The sequence below is a fragment of the Salvelinus sp. IW2-2015 genome, linkage group LG2 (assembly GCF_002910315.2).
Source record: "Salvelinus sp. IW2-2015 linkage group LG2, ASM291031v2, whole genome shotgun sequence".
NCBI lineage: Eukaryota > Metazoa > Chordata > Actinopteri > Salmoniformes > Salmonidae > Salvelinus > Salvelinus sp. IW2-2015.
In genome coordinates, this window is record NC_036839.1 from 29,106,851 (window position 1) to 29,131,726 (window position 24,876).

General features: G+C 43.1%; 1 protein-coding gene across 5 annotated transcripts in view; it reads right to left on the reverse strand.

The window, feature by feature from the left end:
- The window catches only part of map4k4 (mitogen-activated protein kinase kinase kinase kinase 4), a 109,167-nt gene that overhangs the window by 39,448 nt on the left and 44,843 nt on the right, over positions 1–24,876 (reverse strand). For 4 of the 5 annotated variants that reach the window (XM_024007418.2, XM_024007428.2, XM_024007398.2 and 1 more), the window contains exons 3-14: positions 12,787–12,843; positions 5,510–5,635; positions 4,296–4,406; positions 4,119–4,209; positions 3,820–3,950; positions 2,851–2,905; positions 2,531–2,609; positions 2,187–2,362; positions 2,022–2,094; positions 1,692–1,902; positions 361–522; positions 160–261 (exon numbers count right to left, since the gene is read on the reverse strand). In XM_024007418.2, coding sequence (XP_023863186.1) covers positions 160–261; positions 361–522; positions 1,692–1,902; positions 2,022–2,094; positions 2,187–2,362; positions 2,531–2,609; positions 2,851–2,905; positions 3,820–3,950; positions 4,119–4,209; positions 4,296–4,406; positions 5,510–5,635; positions 12,787–12,843 — 1,374 coding nt within the window. The remainder of the gene's footprint in view (positions 1–159; positions 262–360; positions 523–1,691; positions 1,903–2,021; positions 2,095–2,186; positions 2,363–2,530; positions 2,610–2,850; positions 2,906–3,819; positions 3,951–4,118; positions 4,210–4,295; positions 4,407–5,509; positions 5,636–12,786; positions 12,844–24,876) is intronic. The other variant, XM_070448296.1, reaches the window with a different exon arrangement.

Consider the following 24,876-nt stretch of genomic DNA (forward strand, 5'->3'; position numbering starts at 1 on the left):
AGTAGTGTGACTTCAATAAATCTAAAACTTGCTAGCCATTCTCCAACACCCTACTACGGAGCGAAACCCATAAATTACAATCCAATGACTTAGAAGGCTAGAAGAACAGATGGATAATGGGAGATATCTAGATGGATAGAAGTAGATAGATAGGCTTACAGAGTTTGGTCTCACCAGTAGCATGGCCTGTTCGTGGAGCAGCTGCTGCTGCAGGATCTCCAGGTGCCTCTGCTCCTCCTCCAACTGGCGACGGATGTACTCCTGACAATAAAACACACACACAGACACACAGGTCATCAAGTGTCAGGGAAGACTACAAGTACTATGAAGGAGAGTGTTGTCAATGGAGAGTTCTCCTACCTGCTCGCGGTCAGCCCTCCTCTTCTCCTCCTCTGCCCTCCTGCGCTCCTCCTCCTCTTTACGCCGGCGTTCAACCTCCTCCATACGCCTCTTGTCATCCTGCTCGCGGCGCCGCTGCTCACGCTCCTGCTGCCTCCTCATCTCCCGCTCGCGACGCTGTTGCTATGGACAGCCACAGAGGGCGACAGAGAGCAGGTATCAGGAGCACTGACATCACTATCAGTTAACACACTGAGCTAGTTAGCTGTCTTGTTTATGGTCACCATATCTGGCCATTATGARATAAGCTAGCCATTTCTTATTGTGCTCGTCCTGCTTCCCAGGGTTCAGAGTTGGTTAACTACACTATGGAGGTGTCAAGTTTTACCTGTAGGCATATCATCACCATATCAAATTACAGTATGGCTGGCAGTCTCTTAAAAATTGGCTCATTAGCATTGATTTATTAAATCATCTCTATAAGTACAGTAAGTAGCTCTACACCAGTAGAGTAAGACCTGCAGGACACTGTGTGTGTGGTCCCTAGTTTTATTAAGTACACTATGGTGGTCCCTGGCTGCATCATGAAGTAGCATGTCTCCATTTTTAACCTTTCAACTGGCAGATGGGGATATCTAAAACAGGAGCACACATTCTCATGCCCCTTGGTCAACTAGCCCAAGAGGATTCCCTRAACCTACAGTATAATATGATTCATAAATGCATTTGCTCATTAATCTTAAGAAAGCTTGAGGCTGTCAAGTTGTATGTGAAACTATATGGGAAAATTTGTGATTTTGACCTACTGTACATGGAAGGATATATTTTCTGACTCCATTTTACAGGTTGTGTGTCTTTTAAAGAGGTTCCAAGCTGAGACATTAGACATGGTAATATCATGGGGACTAATGCATATAGGGCATAGGTCAGAGAATTGGCTGTGCTGATTTCTGCAGACTAAAACAACAGACAAACAGAAGCTTTCTCCCTCTAGCATGTTCTAGTAGCTAATGACTGAGGAAGAAGAGTCTCTCTGGCCCAGGTCTCCCAGAGAGGCTAAGATAGAGACAGAGCTCTCTGGTCTTCCTCTGGAAGAGATAAAGGCCAATTAGGGAACACAACCCAGAGGCTGTACACAAACACACTAATCACTACTGAAAACACAACACAGAGGAGAGAAACGTCTGTGGGGAGTGTGTTGACTGTTCTAGCACGGTCACAAACATGTTATGCATACATACACAATTTATGGGTGCAGCCTGGAGGAACAAACACACACCATTAAACAGGGTGGAAGAACACACACATACACAAACTTAGACACACACAGACACACTCGCTCTCTCTCATACCTCCTCCAGCCTCCTCCTTTGCTCTTTCTGCTGCTCGATGCGTTTCTGCCTCTCTGCCAGTAGTTGGCGCTTGTACTCCTCCTGCTCCCGGAGCTGCTGCTCCTGCAAGAGCTGCTGCCTGCGCAGGGCCTCCGAGCGCTCCTTGTTCTCCTGCTGCAGACGGATGAAGTCCCTACGCAGGGTTGATTCCCCTGGCTGGTTCACTATAGAGCTACGGGACAAAGAGATACGTTAATATAGAGCGCTATGGACCGAAAAGACATGTTAGCTAACGCATTTGCTATTAGTATGTTGGCTATTTTTTGGGATTGATCCATGTGGGTTAGTTACCTGGGCTCCCCCTCCTGCTCCTGAGCTTCCTCCTCTTCTTCTTCACTCCCACTGTACTCATACTCTGTATCATCTAGAGAAGAGAGGAAAGGGTGAGAATGTTTCAAATGTCTTCTAGAGATGTCTTAGAGAAGACTAGTGTGTATTAGTATGTCTAAGACTCACCCTTCTCCCCCCTCTTCTTCTTTGTGCGGTCGATGTGGTCTTTGAGCTGGATGCGGACCTGYCTCTCGTTGGGCTGGTCCCTGATGAAGGGGTGTTTCAGCAGCTGGTCGGTGGGGGGGCGCTGGGTATAGTTCTTCACCAGGGAGCCTTCAATGAAGCTGCAAAACTTCTTAGACCTGAGGAGCGGAGAGGAGCCATTTGTTACTTTTATGAGCCTATGCTGTATCTACCAGGTGATGTCAGCTGAGCTATGAAAGAGTTTCACCAGTATCATTTTTCACAGTGGGATTGTAAAATGGTGGTTTAAATGTCTGAAATCATAAGGGCATAGATTAGTTACATACCATTTCTTTGATTTGAGTCGAGGAGGAGGGTTTCTGGGGATGAGGAAGAGCGCTCTCATTGGATGCATATCGCACAGCGCTGGAAGACAAGACAAAACAAAYACCGATCATTTCAACCAGGTTAGCTCGCTGGAAAAAATAGTACTGTAGAAGTCCAATAGTAATTTTTTGGGAGATGTTTTATTTAACTAGGCAAGCCAGTTAAGAACAAATTCTTATTTTCAATGACTGCCTACCCCGGCCAAAACCTCCCCTAACCTGGACGACACTGGATCAATTGTGCGCCGCCCTATGGGTGGTAATAGAGTGGCTGTACTTACGAGGAGCTCCCTCAGCCATCTCTATAGCTGTGATTCCAGTGGACCACAAGTCACTCTGCAGGAGAAAACACACTATGAAAGATATGGACACAGCTACCATTGTGTGTGTGTGTGTGTGTGTGTGTGTGTGTTGTGTGTTGTGTGTGTGTGTGTGTGTGTGTGTGTGTGTGTGTGTGTGTGTGTGTGTGTGTGTTGTGTGTGTGTGTGTGTGTGTGTGTGGTGTGTGTGTGTGTGTGTGTGTGTGTGTGTGTGTGTGTGTATATGAATCTATACGTGCATGCATCTATATAGGGTGGTAATTACCACCCTCTCTGGTCATGCAAACATCTACCCCAACCTGCTACTGTACTCTCTGTACTGTCCCATCAGCCTACACAGCCACATACAATGGCACAAACGCAAGCAGCTATCAATCAACTAACTTTACATACAACTGGACACTGGGCCAGCAGCATACCACCCTTGCTTCTGAAGCTAAGCAGGGTTGGTCCTGGTCAGTCCCTGGATGGGAGACCAGGTGCTGCTGGAAGTGGTGTTGGAGGGCCAGTAGGAGGCACTCTTTCCTCTGGTCTAAACAAAGATCCCAATGCCCCAGGGCAGTGATTGGGGACACTGCTCTGTGTAGGGTGCTGTCTTTCGGATGGGACGTTAAACGGGTGTCCTGACTCTCTGAGGTCATTAAAGATCCCATGGCACTTATCGTAAGAGTAGGGTGTTAACCCCGGTGTCCTGGCTAAATTCCCAATCTGGCCCTCAACCATCACGGTCACCTAATAATCCCCAGTTTACAATTGGCTCATTCATCCCCCTCCTCTCCCCTGTAACTATTCCCCAGGTCGTTGCTGCAAATGAGAACGTGTTCTCAGTCAACTTACCTGGTAAAATAACGGTAAAAAAAAAAAAAAAAAAAAAAAAAAAAAATGACAGCCATTAGCAAATAGTGGCATGGTGTTATTGAGTGCATCTTACCCTGTAGTCGTAGGTGGCGTCTGGGTTCTCGTCGCAGGCAATGACCTCGGGCGCCATCCAATAGGGTGTCCCGATGAAGGTGTTCCTCCGGCCCACTGTCCGGTCCAGCTGGGCGCTCACACCAAAGTCCACTGGAGGAGGGGGGGAGAAGACCAGTCAGAACCAGTTCAAACTAGTTTAGTCCCATGTATTATGTTTCAAACCAGCCTCAGTTTGAATTAGAGTAATTTCAACCAGTTTAAACCATTCTAGCCTCTTGTATCAAATCATCTCAAACCGGTTGAAACCAGTGAACTTACCAAGTTTGACCTCAGCGTTCTCAGTCAGCAGCACGTTCTGGCCCTTGATGTCACGGTGGATCACATGGTGGGCATGCAGGTGAGTCAACCCCTGAGGAGAAACACAGACCATCATGAGACCACAGATACCAGCATGCAGCAGCAGGGGGAACATGTAGGAAGTAAAAGTAGACTCACCCTGAGGATCTCACGGGAGATGTAGGCGATCCAGTCCTCCTTCAGTGTGTTGCCCTTGGTGTTCTTCACCAGGTCTGTGATAGAGCCTGCACCACAGAACTCCATCACCAGCTAGAGACTCAGAGAGAGAGAGAGAATTAGTCATGTACACATATGCGTGTCGCGCGCACACACACACACACACACACACACAATGCAGCCATAACAGTGTAGATGTAAAAGGTTAGAGACACAGCTGTGAAAACAATAGACGTTGTACCAGTGGTGGAAAAAGTACCCAATTGTCATACTTGAGTAAAAGTAAAGATACCTTAATAGAAAATGACTCAAGTAAAAGTGAAAGTCACCCAGTAAAATACTACTTGAGTAAAAGTCTAAAAGTATTTGGTCTTAAATATACTTAAGTATAAAAAGTAAATGTAATTGCTAAAATATACTTAAGTATCAAAAGTAAAAGTATGAATATTTTACAATTCCTTATATTAAGCAAACCAGACGGCACAATTTTCTTGTTTTTGTTATTTGCAGATAGCCAGGGGCACACTCCATCACTCAAACATAATTTACAAACAAAGCATGTGTGTTTAGTGAGTCTGTCAGATCAGAGGCAGTAGGGATGACAAGGGATGTTCTCTTGATAAGTGTGTGAATTGGACWAAAAAAWAWATATATAGGACAAAACACACGTCACGACAAGAGAGACACCGCAACACTACATACAGAGAGACCTAAGACAACAACATAGCAAGGCAGCAACACATGACAACACAGCATGGTAGCAGTACAACATGGTAGGAACACAAAACATGGTAGAAACATTATTGGGCACAGACAACAGTACAAAGGGCAAGAAGGTAGAGACAACAATACATCACACGAAGCAGACAACTGTCAGTTAGTCCATGTTTGAGTGTTTGAATGAGATAGAGATAAAACTGTCCAGTTTGAGTGTTTGTTGCATTGGAGGGGGAGGGAAGGGTGGTCTGAAGGGGATATATCTGTAGCCACTCATTCATAGATGGTTGTAGTGAGGAGGACTATGGATGGCGAGGTAGGTAGAGTGAGGATGGTACCTCCTATTGAACCAAACTAGCAATGTCATTCTATGACACCGTTATGAAGGCCTTATGCTRGAGGTGTCCAAATAGTTTAGGCTTGAGTTTTAGGTAAAGGTATTTGGGACTGAGGGATAGACTAGGTAAACACACACTCACCCATAGCTGGTCGTCATGTCCTGGTGGGCTCTTCTTGATGAAGGCTCCGTAATAGGTGGCTATGTTTCTGTGGTGGGAGTACTTCTTCAGCATATTAATCTCAAGTTTAATCTCCTCTTCTTCATCCTAGACACACACACACACACACAGAGTGAGAGAGAAAAAGAGAGGTAGAGAGAGCGAGAAAGAACATTAATAGAGCTAATAAATTCCCATTGCCCTGGAGAGGGGGGGGGGGGGAGTAATTTTATGAAGTAATGGAGCGAATCATAACAAACAAAACAAATATTCAGTGTTCTATTTGTCCTGGCCAGGGAACACGTCCTAGAGAAATGTGAACTGATAACAGTCTCATCTGAGAGCCCCCGGTGACAAACAACCAACCACACACACCCTAATGAGCTCTTTGTTTTGTGTATGATGGTCTATGAACTGACACTCCATAGGTTGTTTACCCCTCATGGCATTTCCAGAGGGGAAGTTTGTTGTAATCATGACAACAATAACAGAAACAGACTGCTATTTATTCAACCAGATTGATCCTGGTAAATACCACCATTTATTGACTTTCAGTCACAACGAGAATGTTGACGAGCATGGAAGTGAAAATGGCACGTTCTATATCGTAATTGATAATGGAGCCAAATAAACCAATATTATCACACAGGCACGCGCACACACAGTGTATGATTCACTCAAACCATTCTGTCTGGTAAAGCATTGAATTAGCAGTGGTAAAACATTGATTTAGCGTAACTTTGTATAATGCTCCCTCAACATGTGGTCTTCCTGTTGCTGGGATGACCTGCCATTTTTTTTACTCATCGTCTTATTAATGAAGCCGGTGACTTATGTGGTACTCCCTGATCATATTCTAGTCCTGTATCTTGGCATCGGCTTCATTGGACCACGTCTGTATTGAGCGAGTCACTGGTACTTCCTGTTAGAGTTTTTGCTTGTAAGCAGGAATGAGCTTTGCAAAATTGAGGGCGAGCTTTGTAGGTGTCTCTGTGTGTGGAGTAAAGGTAGGTGGTCTAGATTTTTGTAGCCTCCAGTTGCTAGGGTGACATTTCTGGTAGATTTAAGTTTTCCTGCATTAAAATCACCTGCCACTAGGAGCACCGCCTCTGGATGAGCATTTTTTTGTTTGCTTATACAGCTTGTTGAGTGTGGGTGCACGCGCATCGGCCTCTATATCGCTGTCTCTTTCTCTTCCGGATCAGGGCCAGGTCGGGGGTGAGCAGTATGTCCTGTACCGCTGACTCACTGTTCTGATGTCCAGAAGCTCTTTTCGGTCATGGAAATGGAGGAGGAGACATTATGTACAAAAAAATTGAGCTCACAAAATAGCAGAATTGGTCAGGAGCACGTGAAACATCCGCTATGCATTCCAGTGCCATTCTTCTCTCAGTCTGCACTCTCCATAACCTCATATTTTCAGCACCACATCTTCTATCCCCCAGTTCTCTCATAGTCCGGATGCCATTTTCACAACTCTAAATCATGTGTAGGAAGTGAGATAATGATGGTGGGAGGTGTTAACAAGGGTGGCCATTTTACAGATAGTATCACACACAATGGAAAGAATAAGGGGGATGGGTCACCCTTTTTATTACCTCCCACCATCATTATCTCACTTTCTACAATAAAGATATTCAGCTAAGAGAGTGAGCCAAGACAGTGAGAAGAGATGAGTTGAGAGAGACAGTGCACGAGAGAGAAAAAGAAGAGAGGGAAGAGGGAGAGAGGGAAACAAGAGGGAGAGAGGAAAGATGGAGAGGCTGTTTGAATCAGGGATTTTTCTAATAACTTCTGACTCCTATTGAATCCCAGTGAATTAGCCTCCAACAGCAGCCTCTCTGCTAGGTTAGCTTGAGGAGCAGGACTCTAGATACTACAGTCCTCTGCTCTAGTACAGCTAATGTGATTAGAAGTTATACAGTCAGAGAGGCAGGGAGAGGAGTGGTAGGGAGAGAAGAGAGATGGGTAGTGATGGGAAGAGAGCAAGACAGAGAGAGAAGGAGCAAGAAAGAGGGTGGGAAAGCGAGCAAGAGAAAAGGGGAGAGCAAGAGAGAGAAAGGAGACAGCAGGGAGGAGAGGTGATGAGAGACGAGTGACTGAGCGACTTAAAACCCTCCCATGATCCCACTGCACTTCAAATGACCCTTCTGAGAGGAGGAAAGAAAAACAAACTCTTTCGTTCTTCCACTCTTCTCCCTCCCTCTCTCTCTGTGCTGTATGTAGGACAGGAAGTGGTATCTGGGTCAGAGCACATATGCTGAAATGAGCCTGTAGAGTAGAGTGAAGCTAAAACTATACTGGAGCTGTCTGTAGCTTTACTGTAATATGTTAAATTCACAGGAACACACGGAACACACATACATGGTAGGGAGCTTGGGCAGAAGTACTGGGTTTACAATACAAAGATATGTTCCCATCTTAGGCGTAGACCCTATAACTGGTGTGCACAACCACTACACATACATCAATAATGCTACCTGGCTCTCTGCTTCTTAAAGTAGTACTATACCATTGTATACACAGTTAAATAGTACTGGGCAATTCCACTGTAACGGAAAAATGTATGCCAAACAAAAAACATTGATTTCAAGTTTAACAAACCATACAACTATATGCACAATGACTACTTTGAACAATTTACAAAGTAAATTAAAAAATATATATTTACTGGAAAAACTCTGCAGATGCAGTACAATCTCCCTCAGTTTTATTCTGTTACCAAACATTGTATCTGCACAGTTCTTCCTGTAAATGTGCTTGGTAAACTCTCTGTGGAAATTGTTAAAAGTTGCCTATTTACAGAGGTGTATGGTTTGTTAAACTTTGAAATCAATAGTTTTTTTTAGGAATACATTTTCAAGAGAAAAATCTGGGTCTCTGTTTCCATGCTCTACAAACAKATGTTTTCTGCTGACCAGGAGTTCCTGGATGACGCATATCATATGTACTGAATCCTGTAAATCCACTAGACTAGCCTATCCCCCTGCAGGACAACGATAGAAGCTCAAGCTTTTCAAAAATAAACATGCTGCCACAACCCAACTAAATCCCTCTCTTGGCAAACGCCCAAACCCCAACTGAAGTGTTTATTTTACAAAACAGCTGAACAGGGAGAAAACTACCCCTTTCCAAAACTCTCTACACAGAAAAGAGTTGATGTGTGAAAGATCTCTAACAAGTGTAGATCACCAGTAGGACTGTATAAATACAAGCCACACGCCAATACTCAGACAGTCTGGCAAACAGAATCCGTCTCTCATTCTCTGTCCTCCTACTCACTCTATCCATCCTTCTCCCTGTCCTAATCGTTATTTTCTTAATATTTTATTTTGCGTTATTGACATGTGAAATAAAAGGAGGGTGCTTGGATGTTTTTTTTCTCAATCAGTAACAGGGTAGGAATATGCTTTGTCATGTAGACAAATACTGTCTGTAACATTTGCCTAGTGACAATAGTCTGGGTCTGTCTTTCTGTTCACACTTAGTATACACGCACACAAACACACACACAAACTTCTTATATGCAGTATGCCAAGATAAGAGGAGTGTGTAACGCAAATAGTGATGACACACAAGTTCTTCTTCAACACGTAGTGTAGGAAACTGCTGAGTCACATCCAGTGTGTATTACTGTGTTGAGCTCAGATTCTTGACACCACCTTCACTCTCACTGTAGGAGCCGTTTTGGCCTGTTTATGTGCCATTTTATGTGTTGTGTATATAGTGCCAATCAAAAGTTTGGACACACCTACTCATTCCTAATTTTGTACTATTTTCTACATTGTAGAATAATAGTGAAGACATCAAAACTATGAAATAACATGTAGTAACCAAAAAAGTGTTAAATAAATCAAAATATATTTTATATTCTTCAAAGTAGCCAACCTTTGCCTTGATGACAGCTTGCACTCTCTTTGCATTCTCTTAACCAGCTTCATGAGGAATGCTTTTCTAACAGTCTTAAAGGAGTTCCCACATATCCTGAGCACTTGTTGGATGTTTTTCCTTCACTCTGCGGTCCAACTCATCCAAAACCATCCCAATTGGGTTGAGGTCGGGTGATTGTGGAGGCCAGGTCATCTGATGCAGAACTCCATCATTCTCCTTGGTCAAATAGCCCTTACACAGCCTGGAGGTGTGTTTTGTGTCATTGTCCTGTGGAAAAACAAATGATAGTGGGACCAAGCGCAAACCAGATGGGATGGCATATCGCTGCAGAATGCTGTGGTAGCCATGCTGGTTAAGTGTGCCTTGAATTCTAAATAAATCACAGACAGTGTCACCAGCAAAGCACCTCCACACCATCACACCTCCATGCTTCACGGTGGTAACCACACATGCGGAGATCATCTGTTCACCTACTCTGCGTCTCACAAAGACACGGCGGTTGGAACCAAAAATCTCAAAAATCTCAGATTTGGACAGATTTCCACCGGTCTAAAGTACATTGCTCGTGTTTCTTGGTCCAAGCAAGTCTCTTCTTATTATTGGTGTCCTTTAGTATTGTTTTCTTTGCAGCAATTTGACCATGAAGGCCTGATTCACGCAGTCTCCTCTGAACAGTTGATGTTGCAATGTGTCTGTTACTTGAACTCTGTGAAGCATTTATTTGGGCTGCAATCGGAGGTGCAGTTAACTCTAATGAAGTTATCCTAAGCAGCAGAGGTAACTCTGGGTCTTCCTTTCCTGTGGCGATCCTCATGAGACGCGGTTTCATCATAGCGCTTAATGGTTTTTGCGACTGTACTTGAAGAAACTTTCAAATTTCTTGACATTTTCCATAGTGACTGACCTTCATATCTTAAACTATTGATGGACTGTCRTTTCTCTAAGCTTATTTGAACTGTTCTTGCCATAATATGGACTTGGTCTTTTACCAAATAGGGCTATCTTCTGTATACTACCCTTACCTTGTCACAACACAACTGATTGGCTCAAACACATTAAGTAAAGAAATTCCACAAATTAACTTTTAACAAGGCACACGTGTTCATTGAAATGCATTCCAGGTGACTACCTCGTGAAACTGGTTGAGAGAATGCCAAGAGTGTGCAAAGCTGTCATCAAGGCAAAGGGTGGCTACTATGAAGAATCTCAAATATAAAATATATTTTGATTTGTTTAACACTTTTTGGGTTACTACATGATTCCATATGGGTTATTTCATAGTGTTGATGTCTTCACTATTATTCTATATGTCAAAAATAGTAAAAATAAAGAAAAAGCCAGGAATGAGTAGGTGTGTCCAAACTTTTGACTGGTATTGTATGTTGTCTGTCAAGGGTTATTTCTACTTGTTTTGTACACTAGAGGGCACTATATGTTGGGGTCATGGGTCACTGGTCACATGTATACGGGTCTTTCTATAAATAAATGGGGCCAATGTGTGACATTGGGATAAACATTTCAAAATGGTTTGAAACAAAAATAAAATAGATTTTTATGCAGTTCCACATGTATACTTAGAGGAAATTGGCCCATAACGCCACCTATACAACAACATAGGACTAGGACTATCATCCTTTAAGCAGGGTTCATACAGACATTGGCAAGTCGAATTCAAGGCCTTTCAGGGACTTTTTCAAGCACTTAATTGTTATTTTCACTGACCTCAATGTTATACAATAGTATCACTTACATATGGCCTAATATTGAATCCCCCACCTTCCCCCAAAAAGCAGGCWATTTTTTTATTACCACTTTAAGAATAATGCCTTTTTTAGGCTTTGCCAATGCATTTATATTCAAAGTATGACATAAAAAAATGTGTGAGAACAATATGGACATTGCCTGACTAAATAGATTGGATGTATGCATGGCGATTTGTCTGTAGCCCAGTTGCCGACGCAGGTACATATAATAAACCCATGAATAGTGGTATTAATCTCACTATTTGAATCTCACCATTGTTGTTTTTATATTGAGAAAGTGTCCAAAAACCAGGTTCCTTTTTTAATGAAAGGATTTGAATGGTAAGCCATGTTGAAGCCAACAGATGTCATCCTCATAATAAACGCACATGATTTTACCGAAACAGAGTACTGCAACACGCTTCAGGCGGCGGGAAACAATCGAAAGTGGCCACATCTCTCACAAAAACTGACACAAAATGTAATCACAAATAATTATAAGGGAGCAGGAGGACTTTTCAAGCACCAAATTGAGGAAATGTCAAATTTTCAAGGTAGGCTTATTCCAGTACTTTCTGAGCTCCAAATTCAAGTTCAAGTGTCATTCGGAAAATTCCTTCCTGGATCAGATGACGATATGTGAAAATAATAAATCAGTTGGACACCAAATTCGCATCCAACAAGTATTATGCAAGGTAAGTCAAACTCTTTAAGGTTTGAAGCATTCGATTTTGCAATCGCATGCATCATTTTGGATTTGTGTGCCCATGAAAACAGTTTTCACCCCATAACATAAGACCCCAGATGATCTGAATACGCAGTTCTAAAGGATGTCACGCTGCTTGCTTATCGAGTACCACTTCCTCCCGATTCAGCCCATACCTGGCACGAACTCCGGACCTCTGTCTTGCTAGCAGAAGTGACCGCTCTCCTGAAGTGTCTTACCAGTCAGCGCCACGTGAAAAGCTAGCTATTCACTCCATCCAGCTCCAAACACAAACTCAGCTTTGTGGCATGAAGAGGAAAAATACTACGGAGGTTGAAGCCCTACATTCATATAAACCTGATATTATAGCTATTTTAGGAGGGAAAATATTGACTAGGGGAATTGAGGAAAGGAGAGAGAGCAGGGGGGCGGTGGAGGTTAATCTTGGCAACTACTACTATCCAGCTATTTGTGTTTTGGTTATATTTAAGACATATCTAGGGCCTCAGATGCAATAAAAATCGACTTGGGATATGTCCCAAATCTACATGGGCTATAATGTGGGTGGCTATAGAGTATTTATGATCAAACATAGCTGGAACCTTGAGTCAGGTACTATTCTGTGATCCCAGCTTCTAACCCGATTTGGTCTTGACACCAGGTCTGACTTCTCTCCTTTGGTTCTTAAAAAGGAAATGTTCCTCTGAGGAGCCTATTGGAGGGAATATAAAGTCTAGAATAAGTCCAATGAAGGATTAGACAGTGATGTCATAAATCCCTGGATTATTCAGGAAGTAGTAGTATATGAGGACTGGGAACCAACATGGAACTCCTAATGAATGGAAGTGAATGTGATTGCCAGTCAAACCAGCGCTCTGTTATATCACACACAAAACTCTCCCAATCGAGCGAAGGCTTACCTCTGTGACATCCATGACCTTGATGGCCGCCAGTTGCCCTGTCTTGACATGTCGGCCCTGCAGAGAGAGACAGAGAAAGAGACACAAAGACAGAGAGAGAGACCGGGAGAGACAGAGACAGAGAGAGAGAGAGACAGACAGAGAAAGAGACAAAGACAGAGAGAGAGACCGGGAGAGAGACAGAGACAGAGAGAGAGACAGACAGAGAAAGAGACAAAGACAGAGAGAGAGACCGGGAGAGAGACAGAGAGTGAGATGAGTGAACAACATAATTTCAGCCCTGATATGCAAAGTATCCAAGTGACGTAGTTTCAGTCAGAAAGAGCTTGAGTGCTTGATTCCAGACACAGTACTGGTGATTCTTTCATTCCTAACCATGAGTGGACACTTCACATGATAATCATGGAAACTATAATGCAGATATCATCTTTACGTCCATCTTTACAGCCCCATGCTAGTCTTTAGTTACCTCAGAATGTAAATCATTCTAACCATTGCAATCTTCAATGACATAATATTTTCTGTTAACAGAGGAAGTAGCGAAATAGTAAGGGAGGTGGTTAATGGGGGGGTTACAGGGCTTTGCTGGTCTGACAGGGAGCACGAGCAGACTAAAAGGATGACTAGAGCAAAGAAAGACATGAGTTCACAACCTCAATAAAAAACCTCCTTGCAAATCAGAATCAAATGCTGAACAGAATACAGTAAGCTAGATATAAGAGAGAGAGATGGAGAATGAAAAGACAGAGAATCCCATAGTCATGACAGTTGTATGGGCCATATGTCAGTGCTGAGTTTGGGGGTCTGTTTCTCAGCGCCAGTCTGCTTAGTCTTTTCAGTGCCCTGCATGCAACAGTCACCATGACAACGTGTCCTACCACGTTTTTAACGATAGGGAGGAGAGAAGGCTGAAGGAAAGAAGGAGAGGAGTGACAGGTCTAGTGTGTGTGTCCCCATCCTCAGCACTTGGCAACCCTGCCTGAGTCGAGATGCGTATTTAAAATTACTCAGGCACTGACAAAGACACCCCACTTAGGGCAGGGAACTCAACCAAGCTGCAGCAACACAGGACCGCACAGCACCCCACGAGGACACTGCCAGCTACCAGACAGACTTTAACACTCCACCCTTGGCTGCCCAGGGATACACCAGACCAGAAATCTCAGGAAGGCCCCATAAATGAACCACACACTCACAAACCCTCACAACCCCCAATCAAACAGAATGGACTGCCTATTTCCCTGTTTAATGTCAGACAGGGGGTAAGGCAGCTGTGGTCCTGAGGGATTCTGTCTGGGAGAGGGGGTAATCTAATCTGGTGATCTGTCTAATGACTGTGGGGATTAAAGAATGTCTCACCAGTCCACATTCACACAAACACMCATAGGTACAACACAAAGAGCAGMCTGTAAGCATAACAGGAAAAGTCCCATCACTGTTACATACCGGTACCTAGATAAATCTAAATTGCAGGTTTATAATTCCTATACTGTTCATATGATGTTCATGCCTTGAAATGGTCTTTCAACAATAGTGTAGAATGGTCATCTAACAGCAATGTTATTACCTTGATGAAACCATCACAGTTAGGGATGCACAATATATCGGTGAACATATCGGAATCGGACGATATTAGCTAATAATGCCAACAACGGTATCGGCCAGAAGTCTAGTTTAACGCCGATGTGCAAAACCGATGTCAAAGCTGACGTGCATACCTATATAACGTAGGTACATGACGTAATGACGCCATGTAAAATTTTGAGCTACACGTGCAACACAGCATTCCTAACCTAGCCCACAATGTCTGCTGTGTGGATCGAGCAGTCAACAAGTCAAGCAGTCATTTGAAAGAGTAAGAACATTTCAGTGAGACAACTCAAGGGCAAAATCCATTAACGCCAAGATAATGGAATTCATTGCCATTGACAATCAACCGTCCTCTGTCGTGGGTGACGTTGGCTTTCTCGACTGGTCGACCACCGGTACACACTAACGTTACCAAGTGCGCTATTGTTCAGATGTTGCCCTACCAGAGTTACAGAGTAATAGAGTCACTACTCTTAGCTTCCCGACATACTAGGGAACGCCGTTTGGGTCTTTGCGTGTCAAAAAAGATACACGTCAAATAACACTATTTGACACGTTAAATACGCTTTTAATTTGAGACGTCAAATAACACAGTTCTATTATAGAATGTTGTGTGTTCTGTAGCACTGTCAAAGCTGAACAAAAAAGTCTGCAAACAAGCAAACACCGGCCACGAACGTTGGTAATAAAGCATTATTTGTTTGACCGCAACTTCTGGGGTAGCTAGCTAGCTTTAGCTTGGTACCTAGATAGCACCAATACAACCAGCCTGAAAACAATGACCAGTAGAAACTGCAGTCATTTTCACTATTCTTAGCAATGATTTAGGAATTCTTGTGAGTAAGTATTAGCAAGGTAGCCACTTGTTCACCTATTGAAATTGAACTTCAGTTCATGAAAATAAATAGCAGCCAGCGAGCTTCATCTGGCTAGTGAGGCTCGACGTGACCGGGTTATGTGTTGTGAAGCTAGCCACAATAAGGATTAGGCACAATAGTGGAATTTGCGGTTTGCCTTCAAAATAAAAAGTACCTCTTTGAAAGTGATGCAGAAGGTTACAATTGGTGGACTCATGCCATATTTAGACTAGATAATGTTAAACAGGGTTGAAATGTGAAGCAATGAAATGGGGTATCAGTCTACTTGGTGACACCCACAGAACACAACTGTGAAGAGTTTACGCAAATATTAGCGTTGGAGCTCTTATTGCGGGACTGTGACTGTGTGAAATCACCTCCCCAGTCAGCCTAATGTGTGTATTGACATTCATATTGCACTGTACAGCTTACCTAAGGATTGGAGATCAATGAAATGGGGTAACAGTCTACTCAGAGCTATCAGACTCCAAAACATCCACGCGGCATTGTTTTTCCTCTGGATAGTGTTCAATACACATAGGTTGACAATAAATGTGGCTCAATTCACAGTTGTTTCAGAGTMCCGCAATAAGAGCTACGATGCTAATGTTCTCTGGGTGTCACTGAGTAGACTGATACCCCATGTCATTGAGCCACAATCCATAGGTAAGCTGTACAGTGAAATAAGTATGCCCCCAATGCAATTGTAAAGTATAATACATCCAGTGTGATTTCAACAGATTTTTGTCAAATTAACAAATGATTGTCTATTGTTGATTTTATATAACATTCCAACCTCGTTTAGCATGATCTATTAAACTATGGCATAATTCTACTATTTGTATTAATTTGCATCACCGTCAATGACATACTTTTGTTTTGAAGGCTAACCACAAAGTCCACTATTGTGGCTAATCCTTATTGTGGCTAGCTTCACATAGATGGGCCCAACCACCATTAATCAATTAAGAACTGTCTTATAAATTAGGGTTATTTTAGACGATGACACCTAGCTATATAGTTAGCTAGCTAACTATAGCTATTGAAACAGATTGTCGCTTTGCTATGTTTTTTTGGGAAGAACATTGTTTGCACCCATGAGCTAGCTAGCTTTTTTTATGACCAGCACTGTAGGTGCGCGAGACAACTTTACCAGCACCATAGCATACGTATCGATGAATCGTTGTGACATGAAGTACAAGTGATAGTGTAATCACTGAGTAATAACTTCGTAAAAAATGTATGAACGCATTAAATTAGTATGTGACATGAAGTCATATTCAGGTCCTGATTGGTCAATAAGTTTATTTGACACGTCAAATAGTGTTATTGACGTGTATCTTTTTTGACATGCAAAGACCCAAACGGCGTTCCATAGCAAAGACCCAAACGGCGTTCCATAGCAAAGACCCAAACGGCGTTCCATAGCAAAGACCCAAACGGCGTTCCCATAGAAAGACCCAAACGGCGTTCCATAGAAATCCTGGTTGAGAATGAAATGACTGAACAAATGAACAACGAAACAGTAGCAAGTAAGTGAAAGAAATAGGTTTTTATTGTGTTTTACTGGTAATGGGGACATACGTAAATCGCAACAAAATAACATTTTGGTCAGTGGTGTGTGTGTGTGTGTGTGTGTGTGTGTGTGTGTGTGTGTGTGGTGGTGTGTAACCTTTTTTAACTAGGAAAGTCAGTTAAGCAAATTCTTATTTACAATGACGGCCTACCCCGGCCAAACCCGGACGACACTGGGCCAATTGTGCGCAGCCCTATGGGACTCCCAATCACGGCCGGATGTGATACAGCCTGTATTTTAACCAGGGACTGTAGTGATGCCTCTTGCACTGAGATGCAGTGCCTTAGACCGCTGCGTCCATGTGTGTGTTAACTATTTAACTGTACAAGAATGCTTAAAAGGCTGCTAAAATTGTAAATATCGGTTTTCGTATTGTTTTTTTTTTTTTGCAAGGAAAATATCAGATATCGGTATCGGCCAAAAATGTCATATCGGTGCATCACTAACCACAGTGTGAGAAGGGTTGGCTGAAGACCAGTAAATGGCTTCTATCACTCTCTTCTGTCACTTGCTGTGTTGCTTTCTGGGGACTGTAATGGACACACACCTGTGTGTGTGTATGTCAGGTGGTAATGGATGACTCAGCAGAGCTGGTGTAATGGCCACACATGCTGGAGGAAGATGGATGCTGCTGTTTAATGGAACCTGATGGAGGTTGACCACTGGGCTCTTTCCCTCTGGGCAAACACCATACACTCAGACACACACACACGTACAACACATGAAGCACACACTCACAGTATGAGCATGCAGACACACACAATAAATATCCAGTGCTTATTGCCTAATCAGTCTAGCCTTATTTCCTCACCTTGAGAATTTGTAGAACACATTTTCTCCCTCCAAGGGCTTTTTAGCAATTTCAAGTACATGAGTGTGTGAGAGAGACGTGGGCGTGCAGAGGTGGCGTGGGAGAAGAGGGAGATAGAGGGAGATGGGTAATAAGAGGGAGCAAAGAAAGAAAGAGGCTGAGGGCCAAGTGTTTCTGCGGATCTTAGCGGTTATCCAGATTCACACACACACACCCATAGACTAACACACAGGGCCTGAGGGTGACTGGGTGCATATGGTAAGGAGGGTTGGTATAGGCGCCCCTGACTGGAGATCAGAATTCATCACTACCTGTCATGATGTCAGTGTCAGCCTTTGGCTTGTCTCAATGAGTTGTTTCTCATTCACTCTCTTTTACTCCATCCCTCCATCGTGAGGTTTGGTTTCAGGCCTTTTTGAAGTTAAATAACCCACAAGTGATTGGCACCCAACCAGTTCACTCTCAAAGCTGTGTATGTGCTTGCATGTGTGCGTGTGTGCATTTGTGGACGTGTGTTTGTGTTTAGGAGTGTGTGTAGGAGTTTGTGTGTTTGTGTGTGTTTAGGAGTATGTGTAGAAGTGTGTGTGTGTGTGTGTGTGTGTGTCCTCTCCAAGGTGAGAGAGGTGATATCGGCAGCACCCAGACCAATCACAGGAGGCCCACTCCACTATGACATCATCTGCTCAGGTTCCTCTACTCCACAGACACACAGCCTTGTGTCTGCCCTCTATCTGCCTAACACACAGGTGCACACACAAACAGGCGCAGGCGCGCGCACACACACACACGCACACACAAAGGACAATAATATCCCAGCCATGTGAGTATTTCTTTTTTCCATGAGTTCCCTTCCCCAGCTGCATCTAGTCACAGTCAAATATAGTAAGTATATAAAATCAAATATAACAGATGGGCTTCTGCAGTGTTTCCCCTAGGATTGTTTTCAGCAGGTGGCAAAATTATGTTGACACCATCGGAAATATAACTGATTCATGCCACTGCACTGTAGGGAGATGATAAAGAACACACAGTGGCTGTGCAATCCTGGCTCTCATTTGCACCACTGCTCACTCTGTTTGCTAAAGATATAGGTTGTAACTTGTCACTCTGATCTTAAAGGGATGGGATTAACTGCCAAAATCTTGCACTGTTTTCTACTTACCAGCCGCTGCTAAATGAATATCGGGGAAACACTGGCTTCTGTGTTTAATTTAAATTTAAAAATCCACCGTCTCAGTTGACTGTGGAAAACATGCATCTTTGACCACAAGCAGATAATTTTGGAGTGACTTCCTCCATAACAGTCTCGAAGGCCTCTTTTCCTTCAGCCTTCTTACCCCTTCACCTATCAGTAATCACCAAGGGAAGGAGATGTGGTAATGAAGCCTTCTAGGACGATGGGGACCAGTTCATAAGATAATACTTATGAGAATCTGACCTCTGCCCTCTGACCCCAGCACACAGGGGGTTCATCTGGAGTCCTCATTAAAGGACCAGAGCACAATTTGGCTTCCTGTCTGGTCAACCTCCCAAACCAAAACCAAACCCCCATCCCCAACTATCTTACCTCACCTCTTGTTCTACAAATGGCAACAAATAGAGGAACATGAATTATGCTGATATGCAGTAAATAATCTTGACAGTCCAGGACTGACTGGGACTAGTTAGTACAGATGCTGTGAGAGGAGGACCTATGAGTGTTCTGTGAGACTATTTTCGATTTCTGTTGTTGTGTTTGACTGTAGGCAGAGATGGGGGATGGGAGGGGTGTTTGTTCTGACTGAGAGCAGTAGAGAGGGGGCAGCAGTGTGTCTTCACCAGAGTAGAGGAAAGGGACATTAAGGTGAACAAATGGAAAATAAGTGTAGTCATATTGGCAATGATGACAGTGCTGCTACTGATGACGACGATAGTGACGTTAAAAGTCATGGAGGCAATGATATCAGTGATGGTGATGACAACTAGCATTAATGTGTCAGTCTGTTGTTTATGTAGTAGCCAATAGAACGTGCCCATTAGACTTGGAGTGGAACTACAAGAAACACACAGAAGCCAACACACAATAGGAGGAAATCAATACAAACAAAGAACGCAACAGAACACAAAAGCAGTGCTATCAAGTACAGAACACACCAAACTAGAAAACTGTAAAAGAGTTCAAAGTTGAAAAAGCATTAGAGTATAGGAAGTGTGTCGTTCAGCGTCTCGTGTCTGAGGAAGATGAAAGCAAGATTAGACGTAGCCCAGAAAGCCACTTCCCTCAGGAAATACCAGGGGAGTATAGTCATCCTGGACCAGCACACACACGCACACACAACACACACACACACACACACACACACACACACACACCACAACACACACCACAACACACCACACAACACACACACCACACACACACACCACACACACACACACACACACACACACACACAGGCTCTTCGAACACATATACATTAATATTTTTCTGTGTGTATCAATAAGCCAATGCAAACCTGCAAAAAATAAAAATCGTAAAATAAAATAGATCATAAATTATGTTTAGTTTTAGTTTATTTCTTCTAGACTTTGGGCAAAAATGTAATGGTGTTAAGCTTTTATTTCYAATGGGGTTTTCGAGCTTCTGAATCTGGCAGGTAAATGCTGCCAGTAGATGCCGGTGTTTCAAATATGCCTAGCTAGTGCATCAGTATCACTTGGTATCAGTAGCTAATAGGTAAGACAATCTGAGGGCGAGCACAGAGTGTGATTGGGCCAAGCTAGAGCAGCTTGTGAAGTTGCTGGAGTCGTTTGCAATCCACACCGACCAACTTCAAACTGACAGCCAGTTGCGGTGCCTTGCCTTCTCAACCTTGAGGCACACTTGCAGTCAACTACTGTTGTAAAACAGTTGGCACAGGTCCTCCTGAAGTCACTGAGTGAGCGCTTTGCATGCATACTGAATCATCTGGCAGCCAACTTTGATTCAACCCCTGGAGCAGCTTGCCTGATGGACCCAAGTCTCTCTCAACAGAGATGGAGCCACTGATGAGGGAAGCAGAGTCTTTTGTACTTCAGCAAATTAGAGAGTACAGCAGTGGAGCAGCAGGACACCAGCAAGATTCCAGCACGTTGAATCCAGCAAGCATCTCAACCAGTTCTTCAGAAATATAGCTTAATCACATCGAAGATTGTGTCTGAGGTCACTGTCCAGCCAGAGGCTCAACCTGGCAGGGCATTAAGTGCCCATTGTGGGCTGCGGAAATACCTGGAAGAGGTAAAGGGGGGTATGCTTACAGAGTCACCGCTCCAGTTCTGCAAGGCAAGGATGGCTGTTTATCCAAAGTTGTGGCACTGGATCTGGTTTCTTCCCCTGCATCCTGAGCATTCGTGGAGAGAATACTAAGCTTGTCATCGGGTTTGGCATACCGAATGACCACCTATATGGAATGCAGAGTCTTCTTCAAGATAAACCAGAAAATATTGATTGGTTGAGGTACTTGATTCTTCTTACATCTACTACTAAAGTTAAAAAAGCATTGGATTGGTGTAAACATGGGAAAGAGAGTTTCCTTCCAACATATTTCTTGCACCAGTCTAGGCGCTTATCCTTTAATCCAAGTCACATTAGGATTGTTTTAAAATTTAAACTTAACCAAACCTATGTCCTGGACATGGAATTGTATGGAGTCCTCGAGTGACCAAAAACCTAGACCCCTTTAGGGGTGCATGCACCTGGACCCCTTGTCCCGTCCCCCAAGCCCAGACGGTTGCAATAAAGAACCCCTTGTCCCAAAGCTGGAGGCATAAACACACACACACACACATTGAAAACTAAGAGCTAACTGTCCATGCAGCTTACTAAGACTGCCTCATACTCTCTCTATCTCAGCAAGTAAATCTCTAGCATTATTAGGTCCCACAGCGTTAACATGCTATTGCATCTACAATAAGGCATTATTGATCGAACCAGTAATGCATGTCACGATACTTATGTTAATTATGCTAATCATTGAGTTAGCAGAGACAACGATTCATCACAGGATGATTTTTGGAATGTGACGTTATAACCATCCCCGTACGAGCTACAGTGCGTGCACACACACACACACACACANGACCTCCACAAGTCTGGTTCATCCTTGGCAATTTCCAAACACCTGAATGTACCATGTTCATCTGTACAAACGGTACGCAAGTATAAATGGTATGCAAGTATAAACACCATGGGACCATGCAGCCGCCATACCGCTCAGGAAGGAGACACCTTCTGTCTCCTAGAGATAAATGTACTTTGGTGCGAAAAGTGCAAATCAATCCCAGAACAACAGCAAAGGACCTTGTGAAGATGCTGGAAGAATAAGTAAAACGTAAAAGTAAAACAAGTCCTATATCGACATAACCTGAAAGGCTGCTCAGCAAGGAAGAAGCCACTGCTCTAAAATCGCCATAAAAAGCCAGACTATGGTTTGCAACTGCACATGGGGACAAAGATTGTACTTTTTGTACTTTTTCCTCTGGTCTGATGAAACAAAAATATTACCATTTAGCCATAATGACCATCGTTATGTTTGGAGGAAAAAGGGGGAGTCTTGCAAGCCGAAGAACACCATCCCAACCATGAAGCACGGGGAGGTGGCAGCATAATTTTGTGGAGGTGCTTTGCTGCAGGAGGGTCTGGTGCACTTCAAAATAGATGGCATCATGAGGTAGGAAAATTATGTCAAAATATTGAAGCAACATCTCAAGACATCAGTCAGGAAGTTAAAGCTTGGTCGCCAATGGGTCTTCCAAATGGACAATGACTCCAAGCATACTTCCAAAGTTGTGGCAAAATAGCTTAAGGACAACAAAGTCAAAGTATTGGAGTGGCCATCCCAAAGCCCTGACCTCAATCCTATAGAAAATTTGTGGGCAGAACTGAAAAAACTTGTGCGAGCAAGGAGGCCTACAAACCTGACTCAGTTACACCAGCTGTCAGGAGGAATGGACCAAAATTCACCCAACTTATTGTGAGAAGCTTGTGGAAGGCTACCCAGAACGTTTGACCAAAGTTAAACAATTTAAAGGCAATGCTACCAAATACTAACTGAGTGTATGTAAACTTCTGACCCACTGAGAATGTGATGAAAGAAATAAAAGCTGAAATAAATCATTCTCTCTACTATTATTCTGACATTTCACATTCTTAAAATAAAGTGGTGATCCTAACTGGCCTAAGACAGGGAATTTTTAATAGGATTACATGTCAGGAATTGTGAAAAACTGAGTTTAAATGTATTTGGCTAAGGTGTAGTATGTAAACTTCCGACTTCAACTGTATATACAGTAAACTCAGTTTTTCACGATTCCTGACATTTAAAACAAATGATAGTCCCACTAAGCGGAAACCAGATGGGATGGGCGTATCACTGCAGAACGCTATGGTAGCCATGCTGGTTAAGTGTGCCTTCAATTAAATCACTGACAGTGTCACCAGCAAAGCACCTCCACACTATCACACCTCCTCCTCCATGCTTCACTGTGGGAACCACACATGCGGAGATCATCCGTTTATCTACTCTGCGTCTCACAAAGACACAGCGGTTGGAACCAAAAATCTCAAATTTGGCTCATCAGACCAAAGGACAGATTTCCACCGGTCTAATGTCCATTGCTCGTGTTTATTGTCCCAAGCAAGTCTCTTATTATTATTGTTGTCCTTCAGTAGTGGTTTCTTTGCAGGAATTTGACCACGAAGGCCTGATTCACAGTCTCCTCTGAACAGTTGATGTTGTGATGTGTCTGTAACTTGAACTCTGTGAAGCATTTATTTGGGCTGCAATTTCTGAGGCTGGTAAGTCTAATGAACGTGTCCTCTGCTGCAGAGGTAACTCTGGGTCTTCCTATCCTGTGGCGGTCCTGGTTTTTGCGACTGCACTTTTCCGTATTGACTGACCTTCATGTCTTGAAGTAATGATGGACTGTAGTTTCTCATTGCTTATTTGAGCTGTTCTTGCCATAATATGGGCTTGGTCTTTTACCAAATAGCGCTATCTTCTGTATACCCCCCTCCCCCTACCTTGTCACAACACAACTGATTGGCTCAAATGCATTAAGGAAAGAAATCACCAAAATTAACTTTTAACAAGGCACACCTGTTAATTAAAATGCATTCCAGGTGACTACCTCATGAACCCGGCCCGAGAGAATGCCAAGAGTGTGCAAAGCTGTCATCAAGAAAAAGGGTGGCTACTTTGAAGAATCTCAAATATATTTTGATTTGTTTAATACTTTTTTGGTTACTACACGATTCCATATGTGTGATTCCATATTTCATAGTTTTGATGTCTTCACTATTATTTTGACAATGTAGAAAATAGTAAACATATAGAAAAACCCTTGAATGAGTAGGTGTGTCCAAACTTTTGACTGGTACTGTATATTTATTTTCCGGACTTTGACATGTCTCGTTCTGATATTTCTAAATGTATTTCTTTTTGGATTATGTGCATATGGTTGAGTTTTTTTTTGGTATTATTACTATACTGCAATGTTCCCTCTAAGCTGTGCGTGTGCAGCCGCGCAGAAATATCAGGCCACAGAGAGAAGCACGAGATTGAACTTCACTCAACTTTCTAGAGCAGTGGTCACCAACCGGTCTATCGGGATCGATTGGTCGATCTCCAAGGCATTCCTAGTCGACCACCAAACCTTTATGTAAAAAACCCAACATTAAAGCCTTGTGTTCTATTTTTTTTTTTTTATTCCTCTGGGCTGTTTGGCGGTAGGTGTACCCGATTCAGCTGCTCTGTGTGCCAGTTAGGCAAAAGGTTGCGATTTTGAACCATTTCATGTGTCTGAAGGTACAAACTCTGTCTTCCCAGTGGGCCCTGAGAGCTAAGGGTGTACTTTAAGCTTACCGCTGGCCAATCGGATGCCTCAGATTACCGTGTCTGCAGTAACGTATAGCAGGCATAAGAAATCTACAAACAAATGAGATTTCAAAATGTTTAAAACAATGATTAGAGAGAGACTGTCAATGAATACAGCAAAGAGCTGCTGTTTTTATGAGTGAGTTCATGCTTAAATTCTTACTCAGCACTGTCAACACTTTGTATTCAACACCTTTATAAGCCATAAAATGCACGTTCTTCCCATTTCCACTCAGCGCTACAACAAGACTGCAGTTGGGTCTTTTTTAATATCAAGGAATATTTCACTTTCTCTGTTCATAGGAGTAACAACATGAATTTGTGCATGAGGCAGAAATAATGCGGTGCAACTCGAGTTTCGCC